General features: G+C 42.3%; 1 protein-coding gene across 1 annotated transcript in view; it reads left to right on the forward strand.

Moving 5' to 3' along the window:
* Nucleotides 1–21,561, forward strand: part of LOC124775925 (trypsin-1-like) — a 50,875-nt gene that overhangs the window by 16,093 nt on the left and 13,221 nt on the right. The window contains exons 2-5 of the mRNA XM_047250770.1: nt 4,847–4,932; nt 7,083–7,195; nt 15,274–15,424; nt 20,470–20,583. Coding sequence (XP_047106726.1) covers nt 4,847–4,932; nt 7,083–7,195; nt 15,274–15,424; nt 20,470–20,583 — 464 coding nt within the window. The remainder of the gene's footprint in view (nt 1–4,846; nt 4,933–7,082; nt 7,196–15,273; nt 15,425–20,469; nt 20,584–21,561) is intronic.

The raw sequence follows: 21,561 nt of genomic DNA on the forward strand, positions 1-21,561 counted from the left end.
AAAATAAAGACACGTTCTTAAGTTTTTTCTATCTAGAGAAAACGTTACACACTGTAAAATGATACCAGGTTTTCGAAATTCTGAGAAACATAGACGTAAGCTACAGGAAAAGACGGGTAATATAAAATATGTACACTAGCCAAGAAGGAACAATAAGAGAGAAACTAACAACGAAGTACCCGGAACAAAAAGGATGCAAGGGATGTAGCCTTTTGCACCTACTGTTCAATCTATACGTCGAAGATGTTACAGAAATAAAACAAAGGTTCGAGAGTGGAATAAAAATTCAAAGTGGAAGGACGTCAAGGATAAGAATTAGCTGACGACATTGCTATCCTCCAGTGGAAGTGAAGAAGAATTACAGGATCTGTTGAACGGAATGAACAGTCTAATAAGCGTAGACTGGGGATTGAGAGTAATTCGAAGAAAAACAAAAGTAATGAGAAGCAGCAGAAATGAGAACAGCGAGGAACTTAACATCAGGCTTGATAATCACAGGGTAGATGAAATTAAGGAATTCTTCTATCTAGGCAGCAAAATAACCTGTGACGGTCGAAGCATCAAAAGCAGACTAGTGATGGTAGAAAGAGCATTCCTGGCCAAGAGAAGTGTACTAGTATCAGACATGGGCCTTAATTTGAGAAATAAATTTCTGAGAATGTACGTTTGGATATCAGTATTGTGTGGTTGTGAAATACGAGTTGGGGAAAACCAGAAAACAAGGAAAAGGAAGTATTTGAAAGGTGGTGTTACAGAAGAATGCTGAAGATTAGTTGGACTGGTAAGGTAACGAATGAGGAGATTCTTCGAAGTATCGGCGAGGACAAGAATATATGCAAAATAGTGACAAGAAGAAGGGACAGGATGGTAGAACACATCTTAAGGTATTAGAGAATTCAGAAAATAACTTCCGTGGTACCAGAGGGAGCTGTAAAGGGTAAAAACTGTAGTGGTAAACAGAGATTGGAATACACCGTGTAAATAATTGAGGGCGTAGGTTGCAAGTGATACTCTGCGATGAAGAAAAAGTGGTTCAGATATACATCTACATCTATACGCGGCAAGCCACCTTATGGTGTGTGTCGGAGGTTACTTTGTGTACGGCTGTCACGTACGCCATATTCTGCTCCAACAACGGATTGTGTGCGGGAAGAATGATTTGTTGGAAAGCTTCTGTATGAGCTATAACCTGTCTAGTTTTACGTTCGCGGACTTTTAGTGAGATATGCGTAGGATGAAGCAACGTGTTGTTTATCAGAACGGGACATATTTGTCAGCTGAGCTTTATTCGCGATCCCTATTTATAGCAAATAAACTTATTTCCCATCTGTCCATTGCTGTCTTTATTACGTAAAATTGGCCGATTTCGGGCAGTGTCACATATTTTCAAGTCATTCATCGCAATTACCGAGTAACTAGACTTAACGGAACTATCACTTCTCATCCGGACACTTATTAGTGGGTGTTCATATGGGGTGTGTTCACTTTTATGAATACTTGAACTCTGCTGGGGGCACTTTCGGTGAAGTCCTGAGTGTTGTAACACCTCGGTTCAGTTTACAGTGATAAAAGCTATAGAAAGCATAATTTAAAATTAAGAATATAATTTTTGGAGGGGAAAATAGTGTAGAATCAGAGTTCGGTAGTTGCAGATCAAAATTATAGTATATCAGCAAGTAGTTTAACGTCTAAGTACAGCAAAGCCACGGAAGCTCCGTCATGGAGAAGGCAGTGACGTTAAACTCTTGTGATGAAAAACCTATAAAAAGGTCTGATCGTCATTATTGCGGCCTTTTTTTCTTGAATGTTTCGTTAAAGGGCGGGGAACCCGTGTCAGTCAGCGAGACAATAATTAGATTGGACTTTATCGTGTTAAGATTCACGATAAACTGTTAGAATATTACGGAGATTAAAAGTGATGTAGTGTACGATATCTGACTGTTGGTAGCAACGGAGTATTAAGGGGATTTTATGACTTTAGTGCTAGATTGGTACTTTACGGACATATAGACGACAGAAACTCAAATTATCTGCTGATACGAATGAATTCAGAGGTACCGGTATTCAGATATTAACGTGTGGACTTTTGAAAGTGTCGTGTGCCGTTATTTGCGAATCTGGACGTAGAGCGCGTGCATATCGGCATTTGCGGACTATGTAGATTCCTCCAAGCTAGGAACCTTTTCAATAGACCATCATCCATCACCATCTCAATCCTTAAATATAGAGTGAAAGTGAAATACGTGTTGTACTTATTTCATTTACCTAGTACTAATCAGTGAAGGTTTTACGGAACCAAAGCTATTCAGCAGAAAGTCAGTACCATCTAGCGGAAATCGTAGGCATTAACTAACACGCTAACTGAAGTGAACGTTTACGTGTTTTACGGACTGCTTAATATGATCTTTTGTGACTCTCTGACGTCCCCACTCCCTCTGAAACGTGGCCAGGCCGTCTTAATCATAAAAGGGGAGAGTTTTAGCCGGGCAAATTACTAAATAAAAGCGACATTTATAAGACTCGCAGTAATAGCAAAACACAAGGCCCGCACCTCATCGGCGAGTCGTCGCTGTCACGTCGAGAAGTAAAGCCCTAAAACCTACTGACGATACGTATCTACTAGCAGACGTCGACGTGGAGTACCTAAAAATGGAACCACAAGAGAGTTGAGGATGCTTCAATGTCTATGGAGGAATTGCAGCTCATTCTTCTTTAGAAGCCGAAACCTTAAAGAGTAATTTCGCTCCTGACGCCAGCGTCTATAATCATTGCTCTTGTGGACGCTGGTGTCTGGAGCGAAATCCACGCTCTGTTTCATGCCGAAGGTGCTCCATTTGGTTGAAGCCGGAACTCTGGACAGGCCAGTTCATTCTAGCAATGTTACTGTCGACAGAACACTGCCTCGCAGATAATGCTTTATGAGACGGTGCATCATCGCGCTGGTACAATCAGTCACCATCTACTGCACGCAGTAGCAATTCTGTAAAATGCGTTCATATTCTCCAGCACTTAGCGCTTTCTTAAGCGCGATAAGTGGACTGCGGCTAACCCAGAAAAACATTCTTACAGAGTAACGCTACCTTCTCAGTACTTCACTGTTGGCACTACAGATGACGGCAGGTAACGTTCCCCAGGCATTCGCCAAACCCAAACCATTCCATCTGATGGTCACAGAGTGTAGCGTGGTTCATCACTCTAATCACTCGCTTCCAATCATCCATTTTCCAGTGGGATCACTCTTTACACTATCTGAACCATCGACTGACATTGATTACTTTTTTTTTTTTTCTTTGGGTTCAGCCTCAGTAATGCTCGATGGTCCTCGTCCTTCAGCAAGTCTACATGACATCTGCCCTGTTACTTCGCGTTTCCACTTCACAGTCACAAACAGTCCCTTCGACAACTTTGGAAGTGTTGAAACGCCCCTTGACTTCTGATGACTAGTCTACGATCGAGGTCAGTGAGTTCTCCTCATCGACTCATTCTGCTGATTCTTCTTCTCTACTGGCAACACATTCCACCTCATTTTACATTGGCGCGTTCGCCTCTGGTAACATCAAGTGGTTGATTTTGCATTACAGGTTGATGTCCGGGTACTTTTGAGCAGATAAAGTACGACTACGGATGAATGACCAGTTCTCTCATCATAGTGAATATTCCACCTTCCACTTTTAAACAAACAATACTACTGGCCTATAAAACCTTCATTCCTAACATTCGATTCATAAATAGCACAAATTTCAGTACGAGTGACAGTAGCTTTGAGATTTTTTACCACTAGAAACTTATTTCAGAATGGATTTCACATTTGGTGGAATTCTCAAATGCTCATTTTGAATGATTAGTGTATGTGAACTAGAAGTAACGAGGCTTTCTTGCTATTGCTACTCTGAGGACGAGGGTCTGCTGCTTGAGGAAGTGTAGTCAGTGCTCCGTTGAACGCCACTACTTCCTGTGCTGTATGAATACGGAAATTGTTTTGTTAATAGTCCTCGTAAATTTTAAATAATTGATAACGATTATACATGAGAAACTACTTTTCTCTAAATAAACTGGAAAGTACGATGGTTGTCCAGAAAGTAACTTCCGATCGGTCGCTAAATGGAAACCACAGCGAAAATCAGGAACATTTTATTTGCAAGAGTTAGCTACACTTTCCAGATACTTCTGAACATAGTCGCCGCTCCGACTTAGACATTTGTCGGAGCGTCATTCCAAATTTCCAACACCATTGTCATAGAAGGCAGCCGCCTGTGCTTTCCGATCATTCTCTACGCTGGTCTGCAGCGCGTGGCATGCGCCCAAGTGTTGTCTTCGTATGCAGCGTTTCATGTGAACACAGATGATACTCAGGACGAGCCAATTAGGGCTGTGTTGTGGGTGATCGAACACTTCCCATCGGAAAGGCTGCAGGAGCGTCTTGACTGCCCCTGCAGAGTGTGGCTGAGAATTGCCATGAAGAAGGAAGTGCGTGGCAGTTGTGTTAGGTGGGCTGCATTCATTAAGGCGAAGCCTCTCAGCGGGCCCTCCTACTTGGCGGGAGACATCGTTGTTCTAGGCACCTTTACTAGCTCACAGTGCGCTCACAACTGAAAAGAGCGTCTTGATGCTATCGACGGTCATACTAGAGACACGACCCAACACATCTGCGCGAAGCTTCATCGGGTTTTCACTGTGGTGTCCATTTCGCGACCTATCGGAACTTACTTTCTGGTCAACCCTCGTAAATGACAATTCTTCCTAGCTACAACCGTGAACTCTGTGCGGCCGTCAAACCGTCATATCGTGTTCTACGTTGATGACGTTCGGTGGACTGGTGCCGTGATTCTGCTGTCTTGTGTTGCAGGGTGGAGACTTAACCGTAGCTTCCAAACCCTCGCCGGCCGCATCATTGGGGGAAGAAATGCCTCCATCCTGGAGTTCCCCTACCAGGTAAGTCACACTCCTCCGTTTTCCGCTAGAGCTGGTTCTGAGGGTTTCCACAGCGATTTCCTTTTTCCTCAGAAACTCCTTCCTCAATTTAATGCCTATATTTGATACTAGTAGACTTCTCTCGGACAGGAGTGTCCTTTTTGTCAGTGCTAGTGTGCTCTTTATTTCCTTCTTGCTCCGTCCATCATGGCTTATTTTGCTTCCACCGTAGCAGAATTCCTTAACTTCGGCCACTTCGTGATCCCCATTTCTGACGATAAGTTTCTCGTTGTTCTCATTTCTGCTACTTCTCATTACTTTCGTCTTTCTTCGATTAACTCTCAATCCATATTCTATGTTCATTAGGCTATCCATTCCACCCAGCAGATCCTTTAATTCTTCCTCACTTTAACTGAGGATAGCAATGTCATCATCAAATATTACCACTGATATCCTTTCAGCTTGAATGCTAATCCTGTTCTTATTCTATATTTTATTTCGGTCACCGCTACTTCGATGTATACACTACACAGTAAGAGAGAAAGACTACACCCCGTCTTACATCCTTTCTAATCCGAACACCTCGTTCTTGGTCTTCCAGTCTTACTGTTTCCTCTTGGATGTTGCACATGTTGTATATTATCCGTCTTTCCCTATAGCTAAACCCTATATTTTTTCAGCATATCCAACATCTTGCGTCATTTTACATTGTGGTACGCTTTTTCCAGGTCAACAAATCCTATGAAAGTGTCTTGATTTTTCTTCAGTCTTGCTTCCATTATCAATCGCAACGTTGCCTCCTTTCCTAAAGCAAGACTGATCGTCATGTAACACATCCTCAGTATATTATTCTTTTCACCGAACTGAACGCATGATCGGTTAAGCTGATTGTGTGATAATTCTCGCTCTTGTCGGCTCTTGCAATATTCCGAAAGGTGAGGATGATATTTTCCCGAAAGTCTCATGGTATATCGCCAGTCTCATACATTCTACACACCTACGTCAATAGTCGTTAAGCTCCCACTTCCCCCAATGATTATAGAAATTCCAATGGAATGTTGTTTACCCCTTCCGCCTTATTTGATCTTAAGTTGCCAAAAAATTATTTAAATTCTGATTCTAATACTGTATTCCCTTTCTCTTCCTGCCGACTCGTGTATCTTCTTCTGTCACGTCGTGAGACACGTATTCCCCATTACAGAGGCTTTCAGTGTACTCTTTCCACCTATCCCTTCATTTCCCTCTATTTAACAGTGGAATTACCATTGCACTCTCATTGTTCCTGCCCAACTTCCAGTTTCACAGAATATTGTTTTGACTTTGTTATATACTGAATCAGTCCTTCCGAGAGTCGTTTCTTATTCGATTTCTTCACATTTTTCATGCAGCCAATTCGCCTTAGCTTCCGTGTACTCCTATTTATTTTATTATTACGTGACTTTTAATTCTGCGTTGCTAAATTTTTGAACGTTTTTGTACTCTCCTCTTTCGTCAATCAACTGAATTACTTCTTCTGTTATCCACGGTTTTTTCGTAGTTTCCTTCCTCATACCTATGTTTTGGTGATTGACCTTTTTAGATATGTTTATTCTTCTTCGACTGAACAGCCTACTGGGGTATTCATTATGGTATCTATAGCCTAAGAGAAGTTGAAGCATGTCTTCATTCCTTGTTACTACCTTATCCCTTTTCTTTGCGCATTGATTCTCCTTGACCAGTCTCTTAAACTTCAACCTGCTGTTCTTCATTACTAAATTGAGATCTGGATCTATGTCTGCTCCTGGTCACCCCTTACAATCCAGTATCTGCTTTCGTAATCTCTGTCTCACCATGATGTAGTCTAACTGGATCTCCCTATCTCCTGGGTTTTTCCAAGTGTACCTCCTCCCCTTGTTGGTTCTTGAACAGAGTATTCGATATTCCTAGTTGAAATTTATTGAAGGACCCAATTAGTCTTTCTTCCCTCTCATTCGTACTGCCAAAGCTGCTCTCTTTCGTAATCCTTTCTTCTGTTCTGTGTGTATCATGTACCTGACTGACAAAACCAAGCCTCCTTATAAAAACCTCCCCCGTCGCAAGACCTTAATACACATTCACTTCTTCCAGTCTATCACCACCAGAAGCTGTAGCTTACATCCAGCCATACTGACAGCTCGTTGTCTGTCTTCCAGGTGTCGCTGCAACGCAAGTATATCCTCGGCAACGGCGGCAGCCACTTTTGTGGTGGCTCCATCATCGACGCCCGTCACATGCTCACCGCTGGTCACTGCCTCTACCCGTACCGGTAAGTCTGCTAATTTCTTTCTTTCTTTCTTTCTTTTTTCGAGTCACCAGTCTTATGACCGGCACGACTTACTCGCCATTGCCAACATCTATCTTTCAGAGTAGCGCTTCGTCCTCAATTACGCGCAATTGGCTTCAAATAAAATTACTTGCACCAGGTGACCTAACATCGCTGATGGGACTTCCGATCAATAATACCACGCGCAAATTTCGTTTTCTCCATTCTGCAGATAACCTTTTCATTATCTTATTAATCCACATTATTTCAAACATCCTTCTGTAGCACCACATCTCAAACGATCCGAGTCTCTTCTTATCCGGTTTTCCCCCAGTCCACGATTCGCTTCTAGACACTGCTGTGTTCCCAATTCTCGCTCTCAGTAATTTCGTCCTGAAATTAAGAGCGATATTTGATACTAGTAGGCTTCTTATGGCCACGAATGTCCCCTTTTTTCTGTGCTAGGCTCATTTTTACGTCCTCTTTGCTTCGTCCGTCATGTTTTATTTTGTATGTAGCAGAACTGCTTCACCTTCACCCCGAATTTTAATCCGACTCGCTCACTGTTTCTTCTATGTATAAACTGCACTGCAAGGGAGAAAGTCCTACACATTTTCAATTCCTACTTTGTTCTTCGTCTTCCACTCATATTGTTCCCTCTTGGCTTCTGTACAAACTGTACATTACAGTCATTTCGCTTTACACATATGTTTCTGGGAATTTCGAACGCGTTGCGATATTTTACATTGGCTAACGGTTTTTCTATGTCTACAACTCATATGAACGTTTCTTACTTCCATTAGCAGGCCCAACGTCAGAATTGCCTCCGCAGTGGCTTTTCCTTTCGTAAGGAAAAGTTGACTGTTGGCTAACACATCCTCAGTTTACTTTTCCATTCTTCTTCATATTATCCTTGTCAGCGACTTCGATGCCTGCTGATTGTGCAATACTTGTCACACTTTCTGTCTTTCCATAAACATTTCTGTACTTCCCTCTTTCGTCGATTAATTGGAGAATTACTTCTGTTACCCAGAGTTTTTTTCGCAGCTGTCTCCCATGTACCTATCTCTCCAGCTACTGTGATTGCTCTTCTTTGAGATGTCCATTTCCCTACGACTCAACTGCTTACTGTGATATTCATTATCTAACTATGTACATCCGCTGAGAGCTTCAAGCGCACATCGTCATTTTTCAGAGCTCTTTATCCCATTTCTTTCAACATCCATTCTTCTGGGCGATTCTCTTAAACTACAGCCTATTCTTCATTTTACTAAACTGTGATAGCAATCTATATCTGTTCCTGGGTATGCCTTATAATCCGCTGATTTCGAAATCTCTGTCTCACCATGATGCAATCCAGCAGGGATCTCGCTGTATCTCTACGACGTTTAGAAGTGAACCTCTTCTCTCGCACATATTGCTGGAGAGACTCTTTATCTATATAAAATTACTATTTATTCATCATTAAAAGCGATGCACTTGCTTCATTGGTGAATCCAACTCTCAGACTCCTTTTGCAAATGTGTTCCGACGTATGAAAATCTTTCTAGCCTTTGTCGTCTATGCCATTATGTTGTTGTTCCCGGAAACTGTTTAGTATGGAGCAAACAGCGCTCAGAGGGCGCCAGCTCCATGTCGTACGTTGGATGGGGTTTCACTGTTCAGTCCATTTGTCCCATCATTTGATTTGCCACGAAATTGATTTACGGCCGTCATTATCACTGTGATTCGACATCGTTTTCAGATTCAAGAAATGCGTCTTGCTCCGAATGGCTTCTACAATGTTCTTGAACGTCTCAATGAACCTAACGCCGCTGACGGTACGACTGCAGTCCATAAAATCAAGGACGATGATACGCTGATCACCACAGGAAGAAGCAGCTGATTGATTGCTGTATTTCGTCAAGTATCTTAATCCACAATGAGGCTACGCCACCATTATCATGCATAAAATAACAAAGTTGCTGCTCTTATTGCTTGCTCACAACTTCTTAGGTTTTGGAGATGTGATATGATGCCGTTTCATCTATTGACTCGTCTTTTTCAAATCACAGAGTTACGCAAAAATTTCATTCCCTGACACCTTAATTGATGTTAAACTTAAATGAAGTTTCCAGCCGAGTGAGTCCGCATCCGTTGAAATGATATGACGTTTCGATGAGTGTCCCCTCCGTTCTTCCTCCTTCTCCCCCTTCCCTTTCCAGTTACGTTTCCAAAATCTCAACTCGCCATGATAGACAACGACATCAGTTCATAATACTGCTCTTCAAACTAAGTGCCAACTGCAGAGGTGCCACAGTTTCCAAAACATCACGGGTCCCACTGTCTTCCTTATGGTCTTGAGACCACAGCTGGCAGAGTATCATGCTCACGGATTCTGACACATCTATCTACGCATATCATCTGCTCCACTCACTGGCGATTTTCATCAGTGGTCGCAGATTATGACATCTACGGCACTGTTTTTCAATAATATCGCTTTATTTCTCTGTAGACTTCATACCCCGCGCATATAACTGTTGTGAGTCAAATCATCTTCACACAGTTCTATAGGCTTCTGCCACTCTTCTCTGTTAATAAATCTGAAGCAGCACATTACCACTGTTTCGAATCGATTATCCGAAACAAGATCCTGAAACATATGTACGCATGAACTGTATTTTCAACTACATATGTAAGTGCTGGTTCCTGATTCCCCACCTTAATCGTACAGCGCGAAGCCCGAAACTACCAGTCTGTGGCTTCCATATATTTCTTAAAAATCACAGTTTTTGTGGACAACAACATGATAAATGGTACTGGTGAACGTGCTTGTAAAGAATGGTATATGTTAGTGCAACGTGCCTTTTTTAAAAAAAAATAAAATAAAAAAAAAGTTGGTTTCAACACTAACACAAATGAATTGCTATCGGTTGTTGGTTAGGATCATTTTTACGACCACTGTTCTTCACTGTGTTACACGGCGGCTGCAAACAGTATACTGTCCATTATAGACACTTTGCACTATCCGCGTCGGTGAGTCAACAAATTGTGCAGCTTCAGCCACCCCGTAGTCATGGGCACGTCCAGACTAGGGGTGTTGATAAAATATCGATATATAGGTATATCGTTATTTTTTCCAAACAGTATCGATGTATACCAACGATATCTCTTTGAGGACACATCGAAATTGTGGTGTCGAGCGCAGATACTTTTATATTTTTTTGGCAATTTTCTGTAAATATTTGAAATTATAGTATAACATAATTTTACTTTCACTGTGTGAAGGAGCCTTACTACTTTTCTTAACTTTCATGACGTCGAGTCTCTCTCTTTGACTGTGTGAAACAAGTATAGGTGGCACAAAGAAGAAATGGCATGACGTTTCGATGAATGTTTACATGGGGGAAGGGGGGGGGGGGGGAAGCGGCGGTGTCTGAATGGAATAACAATAACAAGATTAGCAGAACCGTTGCGTTAAGAAAAAAAAACACAATTAGTGTGTTATTTCTTCACATCAGCATTCTTCAAAAACAGTTGCTGAAAATGAGAAACAAAAATATAAATGACAAGTTGGTCTTTGCGGTGAGTTACCAACAGAAATCGCAACGTTTAACTTCACCACACAATTTTGACACTATAGCTGCTAGCTCGCTTGCGTTGGCAGAAATAAAAAAAATAGGGAAATCGTCATAAAGTGTTCCGGAGAAACCCGATATGTGACGAAACCGAACAACGGACACATTTTATAGCACCACTTACATGCACTCACTACCTTTATCAAAGTGGTTATCGCCAAGCGTGAACGTGCGTCATTTTCCTTTTAGTTCTTTGTCTAAGGAGAATAGGCAGGCTCCTAGCTTGTTGATGTACAGAATATCTAATAATAAATCAATAATTACATATACAGCTCTGGAACTGGCATTATATTTACAATGTGCAGCCGATATGCCGGCCGCGGTGGTCTCGCGGTTCTAGGCGCTCAGTCCGGAGCCGCGTGACTGCTACGGTCGCAGGTTCGAATCCTGCCTCGGGCATGGATGTGTGTGATGTCCTTAGGTTAGTTAGGTTTCAGTAGTTCTAAGTTCTAGGGGACTGATGACCGCAGATGTTAAGTCCCATAGTGCTCAGAGCCATTTGAACCATTTTGTAACCGATATTTTTTAGGCCAGTACGTCGATAACTCCTTCCTCGATGTATGGATACTTTGATCGATATATCTTGATCCGATGATATGTTTTTAAATATCGATACATCAGATTCCACACTTTTTTAAAAATATCAACAGTCTTAGTGCCGACACAGCTCCATTCTGCCCCTGTGTCACGTTTCTATGTTGACTCATTAAACAGCGCTGATTCCACACAGGAGGCAAGCACGCTCGCACCACTTTTCTGACATAGCTGCTGTTAGCGCTGGACGGCCATGTGACTTCAAGGCATCAGTTCTACACCCTCTACAACGTTCCAAAGCGACATGCGTGTTCTCTGAAAGGGGTGACTAATTTTTTGTCCGGCGTGCTTACTTTGAGAAAGGGTATCCTAACACACTATTCAATGTTAAGAAATTCCTCTTTTCCAGAAACGCTTTTACTTACTATCGGCAGTCTGTGTTTCGACCATCGTCAAAAATAAAAAAATAAAAAAACTCTTCCACTATTTTAGTAACTCATTTCCTAATGTAAACCCCCTACACAGCCTGATTCAATTCGACAATGTTCCAGTTCTTTTACTTCTGTTATGTTCATGTTGAAACTTATTTTGTAGTTAGTACCTATTCTGTTCGAATGATCTTCGAAGTCCTTTGCCGCCCCATTGTTCAGAATCAATTGCTACGTTATCAGCAAACCTTAAAAGTTTAGTTTCTTCTTCCGAATTTTAATTTGTATGTCTAATACAATTTCTTGTTGATTTCCTTTACTGACTGCCCAATGTACAGGCCGAATAACATGGTGGATACGCCACAACCCGATATCACTCCCTTCTCTTCTGCTACGACGAAATGGTGTCCTTTTAACTGCAGTCTGATTACTGCCGTAACAAACGTTTCTCTCCTGCACTTTATTCCTGCTACATTCACAGTTTTAAAGTGTGTACTCTAGTCAACACTGTGAAATCTTTTCTCTAAATGCTATAAACATATGTTTTCCATTCTTTCGCCTGTCTTTTAGGATACGCCATAGGGTCGGTACTCCGTTGTGTCTTCCTACATTTTGCCAAAAAGTAAACTGATCCTCCCTTACATCAACTTTTGATGGTCCAGTGATATTAAAAATTCGTCTCTAACCAAGTTTTCGGAATTTTGGCTCTCATCTCTCATATTCTTCCAATCTTCGCACTCTGCATGTCCATTGTCCATGAAAAACCTTCGAAGTAACTCCCTCAATAAAAGACGTGGTTTTCAAAGTTTGCCTGACAATTTAATTAACAGCAAACTGGAACATTTCTTCGAACGTTAAACAGAGAAGCATTTGTCGAATTTACAGTTAAGGGAGAAGTGGGCCTCACTGGTCGTTTCTGCAAATTATTCGCTTCAGTTAAAAACGTACACTATGTTATCAAAAGTATCTGGACACCTGGCTGAAAATGACTTACAAGTTCGTGGCACCCTCCATCGGTAATGCTGGAATTCAGTATGGTGTTGTCTCACCCTTAGCCTTGATGACAGCACTCTCGCAGCCATACGTTGAATCAGGTGCTGGATGGTTTCTTGGGGAATGGCAGCCCATTCTTCACGGAGTGCTGCACTGAGGAAAGGTATCGATGTCGATCGGTGAGGCCTGGCACAAAGTCCGCGTTCCAAAACATCCCATACGTTTCAAGCCAGGACTCTGTACAGGCCAGTCCATTACATGGATGATATTGTCGTGTAACCACTCCGCCACAGGCCGTTCATTATGAACAGGTGCTCGATCGTGTTAAAAGATGCAATCGCCAACCCCGAATTCCTATCAACAGTGGAAAGCAAGAAGATGCTATAAAACATCAATGTAGGCCTGTGCTGTGATAGTGTCACGCAAAACAACAAGGGGTGCAAGCCCCCTCCATAAAAAACACAACCACACCATAACACCACCGCTCTGAAATTTACTGTTGGCACTACACACGCTGGCAGGTGACGTTCATCGGTCATTCGCCATACCCACGCCCAGCCACCGGATCGGCACATTGTGTACCGTGATTCGTCACTCCACACAACGTTTTTCCCTGCTCAATCGTCCAATGTTTACGCTCCTTACACCAAGCGAGGGGTCGTTTGGCATTTTCCGGCGCTTATGAGCAGCCGCTCGATCATGAAATCCAAGTTTATTCACCTCTCACCTAACTCTAATAGTACTTGCAGTCGATCCTGATGCAGTTTGGAATTCCTTTGTGATGGACTGGATAGATGTCTGCCTATTACACATTACGGCCCTCTTCAACTGTCGGCGGTCTCTGTTAGTCAACAGACGAGGTCGGCCTATACTCTTTTGTGCTATACTTCTCCCTTCACGTTTTCACTTCACTATCACATCGGGAACTGTGGACCTAGGGATGTTTAGGAGTGTGCAAATCTCGCGTACAGACGTATGACACAAGTTACGCCCAATCACCTGACCACGTTCGAAGTTCGTGAGCTCCGCGTAGCGCCTCAGTCTGCTCTCTCACTATGTGTAATGACTATTGGGGTCGCTGATATGGAGCAGGTGGCAGCGCAATGCACCTAATATGAAAAACATATGTTTTGGGGGGTGTCCGGATACATTTGATCACATAGTGTATAACGACAGCTATTAAACGTGTGAGTAAGAGAGCCGGTGGTGGGCACGTGTGTGGATCAGCGCCTGCTTCATTGTTTTGTAACATTTTTGTGCGCAGCCACACAGTCAGAGAAACAGTTATTGGAACTAACGCTGAAATTATTAATTTTTTTTTGTAGGATGTCACTATAGCTTTGTCCCCAGTCATTAAAACTATTGTTGATATCCACTCCAATTCTGTGGCCTAAACTGACATCTAACTGCAGTACTCACCACAACAATAATAAAAAATGAGAAGCGCCTGTCAACATTGATATATTTGATTGAAATTGATATTAATTACACACGATACATTTACACAACTCTGCGTATTGCACATACGCCTATACTACTGCTAAGTGGATCATGTATGCCGGAGGCATCCCTCATTTGCGAAGAATCGACCACTCCCGATCTTAATCAGTTTCATTCCAGCCAACATTTTCTAAAGAAATAAATATTCCAATAAATCAACTAAATATGTAGAATAATATTAAGTTCTAAGTTCTCGTTATCATTATGGCAGCCGGCCGCTGTGGCCGAGCGGTTCTAGGCGCTTCAGTCCGGAACCGCGCTGCTGCTACGGTCGCAGGTTCGAATCCTGCCTCGGGCATGGATGTGTGTGATGTCCTTAGGTTAGTTAGGTTTAAGTAGTTCTAAGTCTGATGACCTTAGATGTTTAGTCCCATAGTGCTTGGAACCATTTGAATTATCCTTATGGCAGTTGTTGTTTGACAATTAATTTTTAACAGATCTATCGTTTTTCTCACCTTGTAGGTGTAGTTTAACTCCGCATTGCTTTATTAGGCATAGGCATTTGGGGAGATATGCCTTTGTCTTCCTCTGACCTTTTATGTATTTTACCCAGCCATTAATAGGGCTAATTACATTTCATCATGGATTTCGAACCACGAAGCAATTTAGCAATTTCCATATCAACAGAACGTTGTTACAGTGGAAAGAACCCGTAAGTGACAGAAAAAAGACCTAGTGCTCCAGCCTTCTGGATCGCTCATCTGAACTATTCACTTGGCCGCCTAAAAATATTAAACATTCCTTTTAATTACTAAAATATCTCACCAGATTGGATCTAGACAGTATGGTGGTCATTCTACCGTTTTGTTATGAGAAGTACCGTCTACTTCGTAGTTAACCATCTGTAATTACAACCTTAATTAAGTAATCATTATGCAGAGGTAGCGAAGGAAGAAATGTTACAACCTGTTATATAAAAAAGGATAAGATCCACTGTAACAACAATAGATGCAGCTCTTTGGCCAGGAAATATATACACTGGTTGTTTATATTGTTATACTTTTTACAGGCAGACTCTGAGCCGAGTGATAGTGTCAGCTGGCATGACCAACGTCATGGACTTCGACGATCCGAACCTCCAGACCCAGGCAGCGGAGGCGGCATTCATCCACGACGGCTTCGACAACGATAAGCTCACCTACGACATCGGAATCCTCAGGGTCAGTGGTGCTACAATACTAGCCACAGTACATCCACCTCTTACTTTCGAGTTTGCCTTACACTGTAATGGTTCCTTATGGGCGCCTGGGAGGTGGCATAGTGGATGAGACACTGGACTCATTTTCATAAGGATAGCGATTCAAATCCCCGTTCGGTCGTCGATATTTAGGTTTCCGTGATTTCCATATATCACTTAAGGCAGATGCCAGGATGATTCCTTTAAAAGGGAACGCCATATTTCCTTCCTCATCCTTCAGCAATACGAGCTTCTCTGCACTCTACGAACCGCTATGAAATGCATGTCAGAGGGTGCTTCCTTTTGGTTCTTCCCGTTCAATTCAGCTATGTATCTTGTAAAGAATGACTGCTTCAGTGCCTCTGAGGGCACTTCAGTTAGTTAAATCTTGTCCTCGCGTCCCTGCGGGAGCGATACAGAGGAGTTATAGCACACGAGCGGGTACCCAACAGAAACCGAAAAAATTTTTTGGTGGCCACAGCTTTTTTAGTATCCCGTTTTGCGGCTAGGAGCGCATAGATAGAACATTCCAGAGTCAGTAAGCCGAGTGCCGTCTCTGAAGAAGGACAGGGCTAGTTTCGGCAGAGTTCATAGTGACAACTGTCTGCGTGATTTTCGTTTCTGCAACAGCGTGCGGCGGTGAAATTCTGCTTTTTCCTCGGAAAAGGTGCAACAGAAACTCTTGAAATGTTAAAAATGGCGTACAAGGACTACACTATGAGGAAAACTCAAGTGTTTGATTGGCTTTTCCGTTTCAAAGATTTTGAAACGTCAGTTGATGACAAACCTCGTTCTGGTAGTCCTTCCAAGGCCCTAACACATGAAAATGTTGGAAACATTCGTGCAATCATCAACAGAGGGCGACGATGGACCGTTGAAGAAATTGTGGGACTATCGGGAGTGACTTGGAGTTCAGAGCGGCGAATTGTGAGAGAAGATTTGGGAATGAAATGGGTGGCTGCCAAATTTGCGCCACGACTGGCTGCTAAACAAAAACAAGGTCGCGTGGAAGAACGCTGCACTTTGAAAGAAGAGTCCCGAAATGTTTCAAAGATTGTTTCATACATTATCAGAGGTGACGAAACTTGGCACTATCCTTACGATCCTGAATCAGAGCAACAATCAAGCCAGTGGAAGACTTCATATTCGCCCGGTCCCAAGAAAACTCGTCAGTTGAAATCAACCATTAAAACAACGCTGATTTGTTTTTTGTTTTTTTATGTGAGAGGAGTTGTTCATTCAGAGTTTGTTTCGCATGGTCAGACAGTTAACAAGGCTTTCTACGTCGAACTTTTCGAAGCATGGCAAAAATGGTGTGCGGCGGAAGCTGCTTGGTTTGTAGCAGTCGGATGACTGTTTTTTCCATCATGACAATGCCCCTACCCACACAGCCTGTCTGAACCACAATTCTTGACAAAAAATGGTGCCCCTGTTCCTAAGCCACATACTCACCCGACCTGCCCCGTGCGAGTTTTTCTTGTTTCCTAGAATGAAAACAGCCGTCAAAGAAAACGTTTTACTGAAGTTGCTGAGGTAAAGAGGAGGACTGAAGGTTTGTGAATCGATAACTAAATCAGTTTCCTTAGGGTACCCTGTCGTATTCCTAGACTGACCAGTTAAAGGTGACTCTTGAAACTTTGTTAAGTAGGCCGCTTCAAACATCTGTCAGTTCCTTCAGCATCTCCGTGATCATTCCTGTTGCCCTTTCATAGTATGGTTCAATATCCCCTGTTAGTTCTGTTTGATACGGGTCCCATATACTTGAGAAATGCTCTATGGAGGGTCGCACCACCGTCCTGTAACCGGCTTTTCCAGTCACTGAGCCGACGTGATAGTTCAATTTAAAATCACTGCAAACTGTTACACCGAGGTGTTCGTACGAGATAGTCAATTCCATTATTATGACTCACTGATATTGTTATCATAGGATACTATGTGTTTTCGTTTTGTGAATAGCACAATGTTACACATTTTAACATTTAAAACAATTAATATTCTTGTGTCACCTCGAAATCTTATCAATATCCAACTGAATATTGGTGCAGCTCTTCTAGGATGTTACTTCATTATAGATAAGAGCATCGCCTGCTATTAACATTGTCTGTAAGATCATTAAAATTCAAGATTGGTCCCAACACAATTCCCTGATGACCACTCCATCTACGGGACTTTAAACTCTAAGTTTTCTGCTGTTAGTCGCATACTCTGCAATGTTCGCCCCCTTAGCTGAGTGGTCAGCGGGTCTGACTGACATGGAGTGGGCCCGGCTCGGAGATTTTCTCCGCTCGGGGACTGTGTGTTGTGTTGTTCTCATAATTATTTTATAATCATCGACTCGCATATCGCCCAGTGTGGGGCCAGCTGAAAAGACTTGCAACTCGGCAGCCGAACCTTCGCAGGTGGGGACTCCCGGCCATCAATGCCATCCTCTGCAATGGGAGACATCTGGCGCTTGTGACATCTTGGTATCGTATTCGCAACGCATTCAAGAATGTGGCAATGTATCTTGAAGTTTGACTACACTAATGTCTGTGAAAGCTGTAACATCCAGAAAGAGCGCATCGATTTTTTATTCTGCGTCTACATCCATTTTCTGCAAACTACTTTGAAGTTCATAGTAGAGAATGTGTCCTATTGTACCAGTTACTAGGGCTTGTTTCCGTCCCATTCACGTCTGTAGCGTGAGAAGGCTGGTTGTTTAAATGCCTATCGGCCGCTGTAATTAGAGTATTCTTGTTTTCAGCGTCCGCACTTCTGCCATACTTAGTGGGCTGTGGTATATTCCTGCATATCTCACTTAATACTTGTTCTGGATGTTCTGTAATAGGTTTTCAAGAGATAGTTGGCGCTTACTTTGAAGCGTCTGCCAGTGTAGGTTTTCAGCAATCGCTCGGCGCTCGGCTGAAACATGTCCTGTGACCACGCGTGCTATCGTTCTTTGTTTACATACATTCATTACGCCCGGTTAGCTATATTTCGTAGGGGCCCCACACACTTGACACTTGAGCAATATTCTAGGATGCGTTGTCGAACATTTTGTAACGGATCTCTTCTGTAGTAGACTGAATTTTCCCTGTACCCTACCAATTAACCACCCCTGCTCCCTACTCTACATACTACAGAGTCCATATCAACATTTCGTTTCTAGCCCCTGCCCCCCTCCCCCTCCAAAATTACTACACACAGGAATTAGTAAGAACTGACTGCTTGTAACTGTAATTCATTGATAGTGCACAATTTTATATTCTTGAACATTTAAAGTAGGGAAGTGATGCATAGAAATTGTTAAATACACACTCAGGTGACAAAAGTCATCGCATACCTCCCAATATCGTGTCGGACTTTCTTTTTCCCGGCGTAATTTAGAAACTTGACGTGACATGGACTCATCAAGTCGTTGGAGGTCCGCTGTAGACATAATGAGTACCATGATAGGTAGTGAGCTTGACGTATTATCCATTTGTTCATCAGTTGGTTGTCTTTCACTTTGGCTAGATGTTCTGAGATACTTCGGCATATTTTCCAATCAGTTCCAAAATTCCCTAAAAATTTCCGTTGTGAAGATCACCAATCTCAGCATTTTCCTCTTGGAAAGCTAAACATCAACTGCTTAAGAAGAAAGTTGTGTCCAGATACCATGTCCCTTCAATGACGTCTGAAGAGTTTTCCATTCTAAATAGTGTTTTCGATGCTCAGAGCTTTTTTCAAGCATCGGTAACAAACTATAAAGTATTCTGTAGTGTACTTTTTGTAGAGTAAACCCTTCTTCTGCAAGTTAACTCTGGTTTCATTTTAAAATGCTGCAAGGTAAGCCATGAATACTGTTTTACGACTTGCTCCACATTAACCATTTACGTCGAAATTGTTTACTCGTTCTGGTATTGGCTGTTCTCATGCACAACGTAGGCTCACTGAAACGTATTCTGAAAGGTCGATTGAAAAAAGGCTTTTATCTATTCTGAAAAGCTGAGAAACTAGCGTAAGATGGTGCTTTTCCTGTTGCAGTTTATCACTGATCACTGGAAGCCAAGTACCAGGATCGTCCAAAATACAATCAGGAACCATACTAAAAGCTAGATTAGAACGTTTTTCATTACTTTCTTGACGTACAGTAAGAGAATTAAAGTCGTTTTTTTTGTTTCCTCTGTTTCTATTAGCTTTTTCTTTTGTTATTCGTTTTATATCATTTTGGTTTGGAACTGGCTGAGCAACAGAGTAGGAAGGCCGGCTGTCTGGGGCTGTTGTAGATTCTGACATATCGTGAGGCTGAGCGCCCTGTAACTATTGTTTCATAACATTTCAAAAAGTTTGTCTTTTTGCAGCTTTCTTTTTAAACCTCCAGATCTTTGTTTATAGCACAGCTTGTTGTTTAATCTGAAATGGAACAATACATTCCGACTAAAGTATATTTCTTTATAAAATAAATCTGCATTTCTCAAACTGGATTATTAGTTGTTCAAATATTTCTTTTTTTTCCAGATGAACGAAGTCGTGGCAAAACGAAGTACTCCTATACCAAATACCTTAATGCGAAATTTGATCAAATAGATGTTATCACTTTCAGTAGCAGGAGACAAAAATGGTATAATTCAACCCACGTGACGGGAATTGACAGTTGTACCGCGACTCATGAGCGATGCGATGCGTCTGTTTTTAGAGCAAAGAGTAAGAGGAAAACGGGAGGGACGTTGGGGAAGCGATGAGTCTTACTGCGCTAATAGGCGTTTAAAGCTCACACACAACACACCCAAAGACAATAACTACGAGCACCAGTTTTATTAAACGTTCGTGATTAACGGTTTATCATAAATATGTTTTAAAATGTAGAGAAAATAATTAGCTCTAGAGGTGTATAAAATTTCATTGGATAAAAATTCATTCGGTGAATGGCTCTAGGACAACATTTAACTACTTGACTCGACTGGAAGCCCGAGAAGATTTAGTTCTTATATATCGCCGTGAAACCATCCATTCGTACGTCATGCACGTTTTTCGTTAATAAAAGAAGAATCGTGATGTGTTGAACAGGTGGCGGGGAGCTTCAGCCTGGACGGGACGTATGTGGCGCCAATCGCCTTGCAGAATGACACGCCTCCTGTGGGCAGCATCTGCACTATCACCGGGTGGGGGTACGTCGAACAGGTGAGTACAGCTGTGTGAAGCTATACTACTTACTATGAATGAAAAATGTACTCTCATCTGTTGTAATCAGTTGATACGTAATAGAAATTACTCACTGATGTGACAAAAGTCATGGGATAGAAATGGCGGTAGATTGCGTATACGACGTATAAAAGGGCAGTGCATTGGCACAGTGGTCATCTGTATTCAGATGATTCGTGTGAGAAGGTGACCGAAGGTGACACTCCATCTCGGAAATCGTTAGGAAATTCAATACTCCGAGATCTACAGCATCAAGAGTGTGCCGAGAATACCAAATTTCGGGCGCCGCAGTGTCAGAGGACCTTCACTTACCGACCGATAGCAGCGCTTTTGTGTAGAGTAGTCAGTGCTAACAGACAGGCAACAATGTGCGAAATAACCACAGAAATCAATGTAGGACGTACGACGAATGTATCCGTTACGACATGCGGCGAAATTTGGCGTTAATGGGCTATGGCAGCAGACTACCGACACGAGTGCCTTTGTTACAGCATGACATCGGCTAAAGCGCCTCTCCTGGGCTTGTGACCATATCAGTTGGAACTTAGACCACCGTAAAATTTTGGGCTGATCAGATGTGACCCGATTTCAGTTGGAAGAGCGCAGACCCTATGACGTCATGGATCCAAGTTGTCACCAAGGCACTGTGAAAGCTGCTGATGCCTCCGTAATGGTGTGATCTATGTTGACATGGAGTTGACTGGGTTCTCGAGTCCAACTGAACTGATCATGAACTACATATGGTTATGTTAGGCTACCTGGAGACCTTTTGCAGCCATTCGTGGATTTCATGTTATCAAACAAAAATGGAATTTTTATTTATGATAATGTGCCACGTCATGCAGCCACAATTTTTCGCGATTAATTCGAATAACATTCTGGACAATTCGAGAGAATGACTTGGCCACCCAGATCGTCCGATATGGGACATAACCGAGCGGTCAGTTTGTGCACAAA

Source organism: Schistocerca piceifrons, chromosome 2, assembly GCF_021461385.2.
Source record: "Schistocerca piceifrons isolate TAMUIC-IGC-003096 chromosome 2, iqSchPice1.1, whole genome shotgun sequence".
NCBI lineage: Eukaryota > Metazoa > Arthropoda > Insecta > Orthoptera > Acrididae > Schistocerca > Schistocerca piceifrons.